This window comes from Cervus canadensis, chromosome 1, assembly GCF_019320065.1.
Source record: "Cervus canadensis isolate Bull #8, Minnesota chromosome 1, ASM1932006v1, whole genome shotgun sequence".
Lineage (NCBI taxonomy): Eukaryota > Metazoa > Chordata > Mammalia > Artiodactyla > Cervidae > Cervus > Cervus canadensis.
The window spans coordinates 19,384,901-19,400,066 of NC_057386.1; the positions used below are offsets into that span (position 1 = coordinate 19,384,901).

Sequence of the window (15,166 nt, forward strand, 5' to 3'; positions counted from 1 at the left end):
CCTGCCTTGCACTACTTTCTAAAGATTTTCTTTGACAATATGGATCATCAAGAGTTATGCAGGGATTTCCGTAGTGATCCAGTGGTTAAGAATTTGCTTTCCAATGCAGGCAATGCGGGTTCAATCCCTGGTTCGGGAACTAAGATCCCATATTCCGCTGGGCAACTAAGCCTGCACACTGCAACTAGAGAAAACCCACGCACTGCAGTGAAGACCCAGTGCAGCCCCCCAAAAAGAAAAAGTTATGCAGAGCAAACTAGGAAATTCTGTGTTCTCACTCGTTTGTTTCAATAGAAACAATCCTTTCCTCAGAGAAAAGAAAAGGAGTTTATAAAGTAGCAAACAAAGATTCATAAGCAGGAGAAACAGGCCCACCTAAATCTTACACGCATACATACACTTTTGTAGAAAACTCACTCACAGTTGAAGAAGAATCCTTCATATTAACATGCACATGTGTCTGTTTAGAAATCTGATTCCTTCAAAGAGATTTTACTCTTTGATACTGAGAACAGTGAGAGGTAAATAAGATAGAGCGTAGGAGGAGGAATAATTTTAGCACAGCCATCTTAGAGTTGCTGGTGACAACAGATCAGGCAAAATAAAATTACCAGAAAACAGTTTTAAACTATTATGCACTATTCAGCATGTTTATAATTAATTAATTGACATTTCTGTTGGTTTTAACTTTCAGTGACATATTATTGGGAGCCTACTATCTGCTGGGCACCAGGGATACAGCAGAAAGCAAGACTGATAGGCCCCTGCTCTGGTGGGATGAATGTTCATTGCGGGGTGGGAGATACACCATAAATAAAGATAAACAGATAAAGATGTGTTTAAATATCAATAAACACTATGAAGAAATATATAGAACAATAGACTGGCAGTTGACTAGGGACAGAGGTTGACTATTAATATTTAGGTAAAGAGATCCAGGAAGCTTTCTGAAAAGCTTGAGCTGAGACCTAAGAAACAAGAAAGAATTGGCCTTGAAAAATTTAGGGAACAAATGTTATAGGGAGAGGATAGCAAACATAAAGGTCTTAATAAAGGAATGAGCTTGGTTTGTTAAAGAAAAACAGGCCAGGGAGGAACTTCTCTGGTGGTCCAGTGGCTAAAACTCTGCACTACCAATGCAAGGGGCCCAAGTTCAGTCCTTGGTCAGGGAACTGGATCTCACATGCTGCAACTAAGGGTTCACATGCTGCAGCTGAAGATTGTAGGTCCTGTGTGCTGCAACTAAGACCCAGTGCAGCCAAATAAATAAATATTTTAAAAAAAGAAAGAAAAATGGGCCAGTATAGCTGGGGAGTTGGTGAATCTTATATAGGCAGCTGAGGTTAGATAAGAGGTTGGAGAAGATCATAGACTAGGGCCAGATTTGGTGTGAGTCATGGTAAAGAGTTTGAATGTTATCTGTACAGTAATGAGGCCCGGAAATGGTAAGAAGAGTTTAGTTTGCGATGGTTGGAAATAAGACTTACTAATAGGTTAAATTGGAGAATGGCGTAAAGAAAGGAATTGAGGGGGTAATGCTTAAATTTTTGTCCTGAATAATGAAGTGGATGTTCAGTTCAGTCGCTCAGTCATGTCCAACTCTTTGCCACCCATGGACTGCAGCACGCCAAGCTTCCCTGTCCATCACCAACTCCCAGAGTTGCTCAAACTCATGTGCATCGAGTCAGTGATGCCATCCAATCACCTCATCCTCTGTCATCCCCTTCTCCTCCTGCCTTCAAACTTTCCCAGCATCAGTGAGTCAGTTTTTTGCATCAGGTGGCCAAAGTATTGGAGTTTCAGCTTCAGCATCAGTCCATCCAATGAATATTCAGGACTGATTTCCTTTAGGATAGACTGGTTTGATCTCCTTGTAGTCCAAGGGACTCTCAAGAGTTTTCTCCAATACCACAGTTCAAAAGCATCAATTCTTCTGCACTCAGCTTTCTTTATGGTCCAACTCTCACATCCATACATGACTAGTGGAAAAACCATAACTTTGACTAGATGGACTTTTGTTGGCAAAGCAATGTCTCTGCTTTTTAATATGCTCTCTAGGCTGGTCATAGCTTTTCTTCCAGGAGCAAGCGTCTTTTAATTTCATGGCTGCAGTCACCATCTGCAGTGGTTTTGGAGCCCAAGAAAATAAAATTTGTCACTGTTGTCATTGTTTCCTCGTCTGTTTGCCATGAAGTGATGGGACCAGATACCATGATCTTTGTTTTTTGAATGTTGAGTTTTAAACCAGCCTTCTCACTCTCCTCTTTCATTTTCATCAAGAGGCTCTTTAGTTCTTCTTCACTTTCTGCCATAAGGCTGGTGTCATCTGCTCATCTGAGATTATTGATCTTTCTCTCGGCAATCTTGACTCCACCTTGTGCTTCATCCAGCCCAGCATTTCTCATGACATACTCTGTATACAGGTTAAATAAGCAGGGTGACAGTATACAGCCTTGATGTACTTCTTTCCCAATTTGGAACCAGGTTGTTGTTCCATACCTAGTTCTAACTGTTGCTTCTTGACCTGCATACAGATTTCTCAGGAGGCAGGTTAGGTGGTCTGGTATTCCCATCTCTTTAAGAATTTTCCACAGTTGGTTGTGATCCATACAGTCAAAAGCTTTGGTATAGTCAGTAAAGCAGAAATAGATGTTTTTCTGGAACTCTCTTGTTTTATTTCTATGATCCAACGAATGTTGGCTTTTTTTTTGTCTTTTTGAATGTTGGTAATTTGAACTCTGTTTCCTCTGCCTTTTCTAAATCCAGTTTGAACACCTGGGAAGTTCTCGGTTCATGTACTGTTGAAGCCTCACTTGGAGAGTTTTGAGCATTTCTTTGCTAGTGTGTGAGATGAGTGCAGTTGTGTGGTAGTGTGAACATTCTTTGGCATTGCCTTTCTTTGGGATTGGAATGAAAACTGACCTTTTCCAGTCCTGTGGCCACTGCTGCGTTTTCCAAATTTGCTGGCATATTGAGTGCCGCACTTTGACAGCATCATCTTTTAGGATTTGAAATAGCTCAACTGGAATTCCAACACCTCCACTAGCTTTGTTCGTAGTGATGCTTCCTAAGGCCCACTTGACTTCGCATTCCAGGATGTCTGGCTCTAGGTGAGTCATCATACCATCGTAGTTATCTGGGTCATGAAGACCTTTTTTGTATAGTTATTCTGTGTATTCTTGCCACCTCTTCTTAATATCTTCTGTTTCTGTTAGGTCCATATTGTTTCTCTCCTTTATTGTGCCCATCTTTGCATGGAATGTTCCCTTGGTATCTCTGATTTTCTTGAAGAGATCTCTAGTCTTTCCCATTGTATTGTTTTCCTCTATTTCTTTGCATTGATCACTGAAGAAGCCTTTCTTATCTCTCCTTGCTATTCTTTGGAATTCTGCATATCTAAATATGCAGGGTATATCTTTCCTTTTCTCCTTTGCCTTTAGCTTCTCTTCTTTTCTCAGCTATTTGTAAGGCCTCCTCAAGCAACCTTTGCCTTTTTGCTTTCCATTTTCTTGGGGATCACACCTCCTTGATCACACCTCCTGTACAATTGTCAGGAACCTCTGATTGTCAGGAACAGTGAAGTAAACGTTAGTGATGTTCATTAGATAAGGAAGACTTGAGGGAGGAGCATGTTGGGAGGGGGAGGAGTGAGAGGCAGGAGTAGAATCAAGAGCTCTGTTTTATTTATTTATTTTTAATTATTTATTTATTTATTGTCAGCTGCTCTGGGTCTTCATTGATGCAGGCAGCCTTTCGCTAGTTGCAGGAGAGCAAGGCTACTGTCTAGTTTTGGTGCACAGGCTTCTCACTGCAGTAGCGTCTCTTATTGCAGCTGGCACGCTCTAAGGTGCAGGCTCAGTACTTTCGGCCCACAGGCTTAGTTGCTCAGAGGCATGTAGGATCTTCCTGAGCTGGTATCCCCAGCCTCGCAAGGCAGATTCTTAACTACTGGACCACCAGGGAAGCACCATGAGCTCTGTTTTAGATGCGTGGGTTTGGGGAATTATGTTGTGTGACACCCAGATAGAGAGGTTAGTAGGCACAGGGGTATGGTGAGGACTGTTAATTTTAGTGTCATCTTCAACTAGATGACATATTTATCACTAGACTCTTCTCATTTACATGACCAGGAAATATTCGGAGGTTGTTTTTTTTTTTTGGCCATACCAGGCAGCATTTGAGATTTTAGTTCCCCGACTGGGATGGAATCTGTGCCCCCTGCACTGGAAGCAGAATCTTAACCACTGGACCACAGGAAAGTCCCAGAGTTATTTCACCTAATAACAGCCTGTGGTTATACTCATGACTATTTTTCTTTGTAATACTCTTAGCAACAGATGTGGTCCCTGACAATCTGAGTTTCAGAAAGAATTGTTTCTAAGCATTCTTTTCCCCAAATTCTCCCAAAACCTCTCCAATCTGATTAGTCTTTATTTCCTCATCCTTGACCAGTCAAAATATGATAATGAAAAGCCTCTTTCTTCAGTATATTAAATGTATATTTTATCATTTTGGTTTCCTTAACTGTACATCTCTCAACGGGAAACCTGAGAAGCCCTTACTTCTTTAGATGATAATACAGATTGATTTAAAAGATCAGGAATTCTCCAGTTATCTTTAAACAGCCCAGTATTAGCAGTTTAATCTAAATGCTAAGTGAATGTTTTGAGAGGAGATAGATGTTCAAAATTAAAATACATCAAGTCCCAGTGAGTTGAAAAGCCAATTGTTAGTTTCTGTCCAGAAAGATTGGCTTCAGTGGATTGATTTCAGCAGCCGAAATGCTGGTCATTTCATTCATTTTACCAAAAAGCATGATTTTGGGGGAAGGGGGTCAAAACTGCCTGGCAATACATTCCTTAAATATGACATATCTCCTTTGTTTCCATTGAAGGAAGCTTCTTTTTCTCTGACCCCTGTGGTTTGGGTTTGGTTTCTTTCAGCATGATTTTGAAGTCAGAGGAGATGTTGTCAATGGAAGAAACCATCAAGGCCCAAAGCGAGCAAGAGAATCCCAAGACAAGAAGGTAAAGCTCTTCTCCCCAGCGTTGACAAAAAGCCCACCCACTCCTCTGCATTCCAACCTGCTTCAAGGAGATGGCCTGATTCATCTTATAAGGGGCCTTATAGATACTGCTAGAACACCAAGTAGGTGCATTCATAATAGGTTTTTTGTTTTTTAGCTTTCCTAATCCAACAAAGTAAATAAGTACAATCATTCCTCAGTACCCTTGGGGAATTGGTACCAGGACACCCTGCAGATAACCAAAATCCAAGAATGTTCAAGTCCCTTTTTAAAAATGATGTAGCGTTTGCATATAATATCCTCCCATATATTGTTTTTAAATTTTTGCTTTGTTTGCTGTGCTCAGACTTTCTCTAGTTGCTGGGAGCAGGGTCTTTCTCTTTCGGTGACTTCTCTTGTTGCAGAGCATGGGCTCTAGGGCATGTATGCTTCAGTAGTTTTATCTCATGGGCTCTAGGGAGCAGGCTCAGTAGCTGTGGCGCCCAGGCATAGTTGCCTCAAGGCATGTGGGATCTTCCCAGAGCAGGGACCAAACCCATGTCCCTCCTACTGGCAGGCAGATTCTTAACACTGAACCACCAGGGAATTCCATTTCCCATATACTTTAAATCAACTCTAGATTACTTCAAATACCTAGTACAGTGTAAATGCTATATAAATAGCTGCCAAAAAGCAAATTCAAGTTTTGCTTTTTGGAACTTTCTAGAAAAAAGTTTTTTTTTTTTCCCCCCCAAATATTTTCCATTGACAGTTGATTAAATCTGGACACATAACTTGTTGGATCCAATAAGGCACTGGGCCAACTTATTATCTGTTTTATAAATGAGAGAGCTTAGAGGTTTAGAGAAGTTATATAATTTGGATTTCATTCTAGGGTGCAAATCTTAGCTGATAAAATGGCAGAGCTGGCATTTGAGATAGATGTGAATCTAAAACCTTTGCACTTTATCGTTTGCGGTGATGTTTCTCTGCAGCAGTGTAGTAAGTGCTGTGAGGGGGGTGTACCCAGTGCTGTCTGGGAAGCATAGAAGAGAAAGTGATAATCATTAACAACATCTATGCCATGTTCACTATATCCAGGGACTGCTAATTAATTAAGAATTTTACAGCAACTCTAGGAAGCATGTACTATAATTATGCCTATTTTATAGATGAGAAAGTTAAGGCTCAAAGAGGTTGAGTAAATTCCCCAAGCTCACACAGCTAGTTGTGAGCCCAACTAGAAGCTGAACCCCTGCAGTCTCCTTCTCAAATCTGACTCTTAATGACAACACTGTAGTTTCCTGGAATGTTATAGGAGGTTTCATACAGGAGGAAAATTAATTATTCTAACAACTTTACAAATAAAAGACTATAGGCCCAGGGAGATTCAGTGACTTTCCTCCCCAGATCATACCATTGTGGATGATATAGCCAAAATTATGTCATTCTCTCAGGGAGAAATCCAGGCAAGATTTCACACCTTCAGAAAGACACAAACGTACCCCAGTATTCATTGCAGCACTATTTACAATAGCCAGGACAAATGGATAAGTGAATGGATAAAGAGGATTTGGGGTGTGTATATACATGATGGAATATTATTCAGCCATAAAAAGGAATGGAATTGGGTCATTTGTAGTGATGTGGATGGACCCAGAGTCTGTCATATAGAGGGAAGTCAGAGAAAAAGAAATATTGTATATTAATGCAAATGTATGGAATCTAGAAAAATGGTACTGCTGAGCCTGTTTGCAGGGCGGGGGTAGAGATGCAAACGTAGAGAACAGACATGTGGACACAGTGCAGGAAGGGGAAGGTGAAATGAACTGGGAGAGTAGCATTGACACATATACACTACCATGTGTAAAATAAATAGCTAGTGGGAAGGGAAGCTGCTGTATACCACCGGGAGCTCAGCTCAGCACTCTGTGATGACCTAGAGGGGTGGGATGGGCTGGGGAAATGGGAGGAAGGTTCAAGAGGGAGGGGATATATATATATACACACACACACACATATATAGCTGATTCATGTCATTGTGCAGCAGAAACTAACACAACACTGTAAAGCAGTTATACTCCAACTTAAAGAAAAAGATTTCACACCTGCCTGTCAGGCCTGAGCTGGCTGCTCTCGGGTCACTGACTGAACGCTGATGCTCCTGTCTGCATTCCCTCCTTTTCCAAGGGTGCACCGTGGGCATCTCAGAACATCCCCATACAGAGCACCTCCTGTTCCTTTATAGGACTTGAGAGACAGGCAACAGAGATGCTTTTCTGAGGAAAACTGCTTTGGGACATGAGCACAGCTCAAGCCCTGGAGCTCAGAAACCCTTGTGGTTGGCGTACCCTCACCCTTCGAGTGATGCCAAAAAAAGTTGCTGCCCTGTTTCTCCTCCTGCTTGGGCCCCAGGGCAGCTCTGTGTAAGCTAGTCAGTTGTTTTTATTCCACTGGATGTGAGGCAGAATCAGCACCAGATTCTTCCCTCCTTGAAAGGAAAGTCCAGCGTTTGGAGTTTTGTCCTGCATTTGGGATAGCAGTGACAGAACGTGCTGGTCAAAGTAATGTCGTTCATAAGACACCAAGTGTCACTGTAGTGTTTCTTCCACCTTGTGGAAGAGAAATGTATTTGAAGAGGTGAAATTTCAGATTTCTTATCTCATAACTAGACATCCTCATCAGTGAATGTCAGCCTGGATGTTGACATCCAGAATGGAACTAGGAATTAGAATTCCTAATCTTTTGTACTATTTGCAGCAACATTTGGCTCCAGTGGGGCTTCCCTGGTAGCTCAGTTAGTAAAGAATCCACCTGCAATGCAGGAAACCCCAGTTTGATTCCTGGGTCGGGAAGATCCGCTGGAGAAGGGATAGGCTACCCACTCCAGTATTCTTGGGCTCCCTCGTGGTTCAGCTGGTAAAGAATCCACCTGCAATGTGGGAGACCTGGGCTGGAGATCTGGGTTCAATCCCTGGGTTGGGAAGATCCTTTGGAGATGGGAACAGCTTACCCACTCCAGAATTCTGGCATGGAGAATTCCATGGACTCTATAGTCCATGGGGTTGCAAAGAGTCAGACACGACTGAGCGACTTTCACTTCACTTCACTTGGCTCCAGCTGACCGTCTGGAGACAACTTTTAGCATCATAAACATGTAGGTCCTGCTAACAGGTTTGGGATGCAGCTTATTTGTAGAGATAGTAAGAATGGCACAGATGGAGGTTGTCATTTTAGCAGAAGCAGACTTGTCCTGCTGTCTGTCCTTATTCCTCTGGCTGAGGTTAAAGTGGGAGGGAGGGGAGGAAGGAGAGAGGTGAGCATTTCCTAAAAGGTCGACATGTGTTTTTAGCTTTCTGATTTTTCTCTGCTCCAGTCTCTTGAAGCCATGTGAGTTCTGCTTCTGCTGCTGTCGCCTCAGTCGTGTCCGACTCTGTGTGACCCCATAGACAGCAGCCCACCAGGTTCTGCCGTCCCTGGGATTCTCCAGGCAAGAACACTGGAGTGGGGTGCCATTGCCTTCTCCATGTGAGTTCTAGGCCGAGACAATTTTCATTTTAGTGGAATAAGGAGAAAGAAGGAAGGTCAGGAGAGAACACAGGCTACCTAAATCGTATGTATCCAGCCAACTGGCACAATTTCAACTTTTTCTTTAAAATGATACCTAATTCCTTCACTAAGAACCTGTGCCAAAGCATGGGTAAGAATTTGCTTGTCTGGAAAGAGTCGCCACCAGCCACATGAAGTTGTTTACATGGGTAATTAACTAAAATTAAATAAAATAGGAAGTTCAGTTCCTCAGTCATCCTGGTCACATTTCAAGTGCTCGTTAGCTACAGGTAACTCATTAAAGCAAATATAGAACATTTCCACCATCACAGAAAGTTCTCTGGACAGTCTGTTGAGTACTGTGAGTAGAAGAGGTACCTACAAGTTGCAGTGTGATCTGTGTCTCCTGAAATTTATGCAGTCAGCTTAGTGGAGAGAGGCAGAATCAGGCTTCACTTTCAGATTAAAGACAACTTGGGTTGCCTGAAGAAACAATGCCATTCGAAGAGCAGTGTGAAGGCAGGAGCAGATGTTCTGGGACTAGAAGAAAAGGAGCATGTACACATAAAATAAATAAAAACCTCTCTGGCAATTAGGGTCAGGTCATGCTCCCCATGGCATGTGGGATTTTAGTTCCCCAACCAGGGACTGAACCCTTGCCCCCTGTTTTGTACTGACTTATCAAGTCTGGATAGACATCAAACTTCAGATGATAACTTGAATCTTTTGCCATCCAAGCCTTTTCTTAAACATAAAGGAGGACCAGTTTTTTTCTTCTCATCTTACAAGAAGTATAGTTTACCTGCACAGGTCAGGGGAGAGCCTGGACCTGATTGGTAGCAAGGTGGGATGCTCAGCCCTTGAACGACAAAGAATGAATGTCTGTAGAGTAGATCAAATACATATAGCACTTAAATTCTTCCAAAATCCATCAGTGTTCTGGACACGGGGCTGATTATCTCTGGAAAATAGCAGCAGAAATTATCAGGTGTTAAAGAAAAGGAAAAGTTCTTACTTTTGAGAGTCTCTATATTGCTTTGGGGGGGAAGTTGCTCCCCATGGCATGTGGGATTTTAGTTCCCCAACCAGGGACCGAACCCTTGCCCCCTGTTTTGGAAGTGCCATCGTAACCACTGGACCACCAGGTAAGTCCTCTATATTGCTTTTTATAAAATCCATATCTTTTACAACAAATGTTTCTTTCTCTCCACCCCTCTGTCCCTCTTTTCTCCCAGATCTTCAAAGGCCTAGAGATCTGTTGCTATGGACCTTTTACCAATATGCCCACAGGTAAGAGAACTGCTGAATCCAACACCAACCTTTCCCCTACATCATCACCTTATGGGGGTTCCCTCAGGTGGGTGAGATATTCTAGAAGTTATTCTCTTTCTCTACCACCCATCAGACAAAACTGCGCCTAAATAGCCTATGGCAGGGAACTAGCCCAGTGCCCCTTCTCAAGAGCTAGAAGGCAGTGAAGAGCTAGCACACAGTATGCTCTGTGTTCAGTGGGATAGAGCGGCTTTTACGCCCTTTGGTCTAAGAAAGGGGGAAATAATAAGTTAGGGAGAAGATACCTTTTAGGCTTGTAAATGTCAAGAAAGAATTCTGCTCCTCCTAAACCATCTTTATTTGAAACAGAGACAAAAGCACAGCAGCTGCCTAAGCCCTGTGGGCCTGGTGCCCCACACAGGCCCAGAGCAGAGGAAGACTCTTGATGAACATTTTCTAATTAAATTTGATACTGAATGTAATGTTATGTTGAGAGGTGCTGTGGAGCTCAGCTCTGGAGTTGTGCAGTGCTGAGGTCCTGAGGTGTGTATAGATTTGGTTCGTTCTTTTGCAGACAGAGGCTACCCTCTGGCTACCCAGCTTTGCCTCTGTAACCACTTCTGTCCCAGGGATTAGGTCCTCCTACTCCCCCGAGGATCAGATAAGCAAAACCTGGCAAAGTAATTTTGCTTTTGTCTTTATTGTTTATGGATTGGATTTTTATGAAATTTCCAAGTGCCACTCAGAGCTTTCTCAGTGTTTCTGTACTTTGATATAATGAGAACCGGGGTCTCTAGCAGCTGTCATTTTGGAGGTGAGTTAATGGACCTCAGTGTACTCAGCCAAACAAGCAGGAGTATCTCAGCAATCCCTAGAAATGGACTGACTGATGGAATAGAGAACTCGAAGCTGCCTGGAAGCTACCCAGCGGTCAGTTCTGCTGATTTTCCAGGTCCAAGTGGCATATCTCTATGATCTCTTCTGATTTTTCTTCCCCCAAGTGATTTGATTCCAGGTCGGCAGACGGCCTTTCCCCACCTGTGTGCCGAGTCTCTGTCCAGGGTGACTTGTATTTTTTTCTTGACTGAATGAATTATCTTCCCGTCTCTTGACATTTACAGTAATTACCACCAAGCATGGTGCTCTCAGTGGCTGTGATTATCAGTTACCAACACAGAATTAGGCAGGGAAGGAGGGATGGTGAGTGGGTATTTTTTCACAGTATCTTAGCCAGCAATTTAGCAAATTAATGGAAATTAGATTCTTGATTTTTTTTTTTTCTTCCAATGAGTTTCGTTCGAGAGACTTTAGACCTTATCTACTAAGTGGCCTTATGGGTACTGATAAGCAAAGTAGGTAGTATATCAGTGGCAAATTGACTTACTTTGTAGAATTAGAATTTGTAGTTTAAGGCCTTTCTGTCCCTTTGGAGCAGCAGAACATGGACTCTCCCACTGAGAAGTTTTACTGTAAGCCTTCATCCAGAGGAGGATGGGGTAGAGAGCCCAGGTAAATGTGTAGATTACTGTGGTGATTTTGAGTCTAAATGTCCTGTTTAGATCAACTAGAGTGGATGGTGCAGCTGTGTGGGGCTTCTGTGGTGAAGGAGCCCTCGTCATTCACCCCAGGCCAGGTAAGTGGTGCCCTATCAGGGAGGACATATTATCCTGTCCTGAGATTGAGCAAGACAGAACCCATCAGTCCCTAGGAACCCCCCAATGTACCCTCAGGTGCCTCACCTCACCCTGACCCTTCTCTGACCTTGTACCTGTGCCAGAAGACTCTTATCTCTAAGAGATAAGTGAGAACCTAAGAGCTCCGGGTATTTAACACCCTCTGTGTGCATGTGTGCTCACTCGCTCAGTTTTATGCAACTCTGCGACCTCATGGACTGTAGCCCACCAGGCTCCTCTGTCCAAGAGATTCTCCAAGCAGGAATGCTGGACTGGGTTGCCATTTCCTCCAGGGGATCTTCCCAACCCAGGGATCAAACATGGGTCTCCTGCACGTCCTGCATTAGCAAGCGAATTCATTACCACTGAGCCACCTGGGAAACCCTCTTTCCCTCTGACCCTTCCTTTTTACCATGTGCCCTTCTCCCTCATTTGTGTGGTCGCCCGCAGAGTAGTCTGCTTAAGCAAACCATTGAGAAGTGGTGAAGTGACTGTCGCAAAAGTCCTGTTCTGATACCCTCAATGCTTTTTCCTTCCTGGGGGTGCAGGGTACTCACCCAGTTGTGGTCGTGCAGCCGGATGCCTGGACAGAGGATGCTGGCTTCCGTGGTAAGTTTCTCTGTAAGCCTTCATCCAGTGGAGTCTGGGGTAGAAGGTCCAGGTTAAGTGTGCAGATTAGTGTGGTGATTTTAGGTCTAAATGTCCTGTTTGTATCAACTGGGTGGATGGTGCACCTGTGAGGGCCTCCAGAGGGCCATGGGCTTGTACCTGCGTCCTATGGGGCGGGATGCATTTTATTCAGTACAGATTACCCAGTGCTTGATTAACACGGTTCTCAGCACACTCTGGGTGCTCAATAAATATTTGTTGCATGCATGAATGAATGCTGAAATGTCCTTTCAAAAAGTGTTTATTGTTTATTTTGTATTTTAAAAGTAGTGCCTGAATTGTTTCCCCGGCGGGGAGGGGGGGGAGGGTTAAATATGAAAATTCATCACATTAAATATAAATGAGCATAAACACAATAAAATAATCCCAGTAAGCCCAAGATCGTCCACTTGGAGAGGATCACTAGAAAGTTCTTCCAGGCCTCTGTGTATGTGTGTCTCTGTATACACACGTATATTTTATACAGATGTGATCATGCTCATCAACTGTTTTGCTTTTTCACTTAAGATATTACAAACATGTTTCCACATCATTAAATTGCAATGCTGTTTTGCTGTCTCCGTTGATTTTTCCCTTAACAGATTGGAGCTCATGTTAATAAAGTTGCCAGAGGCTGTAGGCTTTTACCAGCAGTCACTCCTGGGCTTCAGAGTAAGGTTCTGTTAATACATCCTGAAGCATTGCTGAGGATCCATGATTTTGCTCCTGCCTGAGGAGCTCTACAAAGTCATCCAACCAGTTGCCCCGAGTAGATTTAGAGTCTGGTCTGGGAAATGTGAACTGATACTAATCTCTGCTTCTGTTCTCTGTCCCCAGTGATCGGGCAGATGTGTGAAGCACCTGTGGTAACCCGAGAGTGGGTACTGGACAGTGTGGCCCTCTACCATTGCCAGGAGCTGGACACCTACCTGGTCCCCCAGGTCGCCCAGAGCTGCTGCTGATTCCAGCCAGCCGTGTATATAGGGAGAGGGCCTGTCTCTGCAGGACCCCAAGAATGAGCTTAAGAAATTGTCTTTTTCCAGGTCTAAAAAGCGCCTCTTCAGTACTTCCACAGCCCCGATTACTAAATATTTTATGTACATCAGCCTGAAAAGAACTTCTGGCTCTGCAAGGGTCGCTTAAAGATTTTCTGCTTCAGGTCTCCCTTTGAAATCTGCCATGAGCACAAAATTGTAGTAATTTTTCACCTGAAAAGAATTTAAAATGATTTGAACCTCACCAATTGAACAGGATACTGATTCATTATTTTATCAGCCCTATTACTTGTCCGAGGGTGAGCTGGAGGCACAGAGTGGCTGGCCTCAGGAGAGTAGCTGGTTTCCCCAAATTTGTTTCTCAAAAACCTTGTGTTCTTAAAGGCCAAAAGTCAGATCCTTCAATGGAAGGTGAGTGCTTGGGGATCTGTAACGTGACTTAAAATGAGAACAGTCCGAGGGCAGCTCTCAAGTGTTGGAGTGGAGCATTGGGGAGTGAACCCAGAGGCAGGTAATGGATATAATATAAAATTTGAGGGTTATTTAGAAGAGAGGGGAGTCATACTGGCCCTTATCTCCTAAAGTCTGGGCCATAGTTGTTGGATTTCTAAAGAATTTCTCAGCACTAATGTGCTCTAAAACAGAATCTTTTCAAGAACTGGTGTCCAAAGAGAGTCTTCTAATTCCCCATTAGTAATAAATAAAATGTTTATTGTAGCTCATTATGTAACCCATTCCTCTTGAAATGTAAGATCTCTGATATGAATATTTCATGTCCGTAAGATGACGGATCCCACCAGGAAAGGAGCTGTTTGCTTTCCTTGAGGTAATTTTTTTTTCCCTTTGCTCCCTATTGCTGAACTGTACAGATTCATAAATAATTTTGTTTGCTGAAAGAAGAGAAAGTGTTTCATAAACTCATGATCCAGGACTGTTTATAACTTTTGGAAGGACTAGGTCTTCCTAAGTCCCCCAGTGTGTGGGGCAGTAAAGACTTGATTGTACAAAATATGTTTTGTAAATATTGTATTTTCACCTGCAAATAAACTTGGTAGCAAACACTTCCACCAAGTCTGATGGCTCACTTGCAGACTTGCTCAGAGCCTTTTCTCACTGTATGTTCATCTTCTCTGTTGTTGTTTAGTTGCTAAGTCGTGGGTCCGACTCCTTGTGACCCCATGGACTGTAGCCCATCAGGCTCCTCTGTCCATGGGATTTCCCAGGCAAGAATACTGGAGTGGGTTGCCATTTCCTTCTCCAGGGGATCTTCCCAACCCAACGATCCAACCCAAGTCTCCTGCATTGGCAGATGGATTCTTTACCAGTGAGCCACCAGGGAAGCCCCTCTCATCTGTTAAATGGGGGTAATAATAGTACCTACCTCCTAGGATTATCAAGGGGACTTCAAAGTCTTATTGTACTTGTTTTGTGTTGCTGCCATAACAAATTGTCACTAATCTAGTGACTTAAAACTACACCCATTTATTATCTCACAGTTCCGTGGGTCAGAAGTCCAAGTCAACTCAGCTGGTTTCTTTGTTTCAGGTTTCACAGGACTGTGTTTCTTCCCAGAGGCTCTGGGAATTAATGTTTCCAAGTTCATTTCATGTTGTCCAAATTGTTCCTTGCAGTCTTATGACTGAGATATCTGTTCCTTGCTGGCTGTCAGCCAGAGGTCATCCTTAGCTTCTAGAGGTCACCCACATTCCAAACTCATGGCCTCTTACCTACATCTTCAGAAGCCAGCATTGCCTGCTCAAATTGTCTCACTTACGGGATCTCTCTGACTCCTGCTTCTACCTCATAACTCCTGCCAGAAAAATTTCTGTTTCTGGTAGGAGTGTACCCACCAGGTAATCCAGGGTGATCTCCCTATCTTAAGGTCCATAACCATAATTAAAGTTTCAAAGTCCCTTCACAGCAGCACCTAGCTTAGTGCTTGATTGAATAATCCCTGGGGCCAGAAATCCAGGGAGGACATCTTTAGGATTCTGACAACCCCTCCTATTTAACATGCTTAATCC

General features: G+C 43.2%; 1 protein-coding gene across 5 annotated transcripts in view; it reads left to right on the forward strand.

Annotated features, from left to right (window-relative positions):
- Positions 1-14,209, forward strand: part of BRCA1 (BRCA1 DNA repair associated) — a 68,788-nt gene extending 54,579 nt beyond the window's left edge. For 4 of the 5 annotated variants that reach the window (XM_043467647.1, XM_043467656.1, XM_043467654.1 and 1 more), the window contains exons 19-23: positions 4,944-5,027; positions 9,790-9,844; positions 11,386-11,459; positions 12,048-12,108; positions 12,985-14,209. In XM_043467647.1, the coding sequence (XP_043323582.1) occupies positions 4,944-5,027; positions 9,790-9,844; positions 11,386-11,459; positions 12,048-12,108; positions 12,985-13,109 (399 nt within the window). In that variant the 3' untranslated portion in view covers positions 13,110-14,209. Of the gene's footprint in view, positions 1-4,943; positions 5,028-5,080; positions 5,149-9,789; positions 9,845-11,385; positions 11,460-12,047; positions 12,109-12,984 lie in introns of those variants that run through there. The other variant, XM_043467657.1, reaches the window with a different exon arrangement.
- Positions 14,210-15,166: the final 957 nt, after the last annotated feature.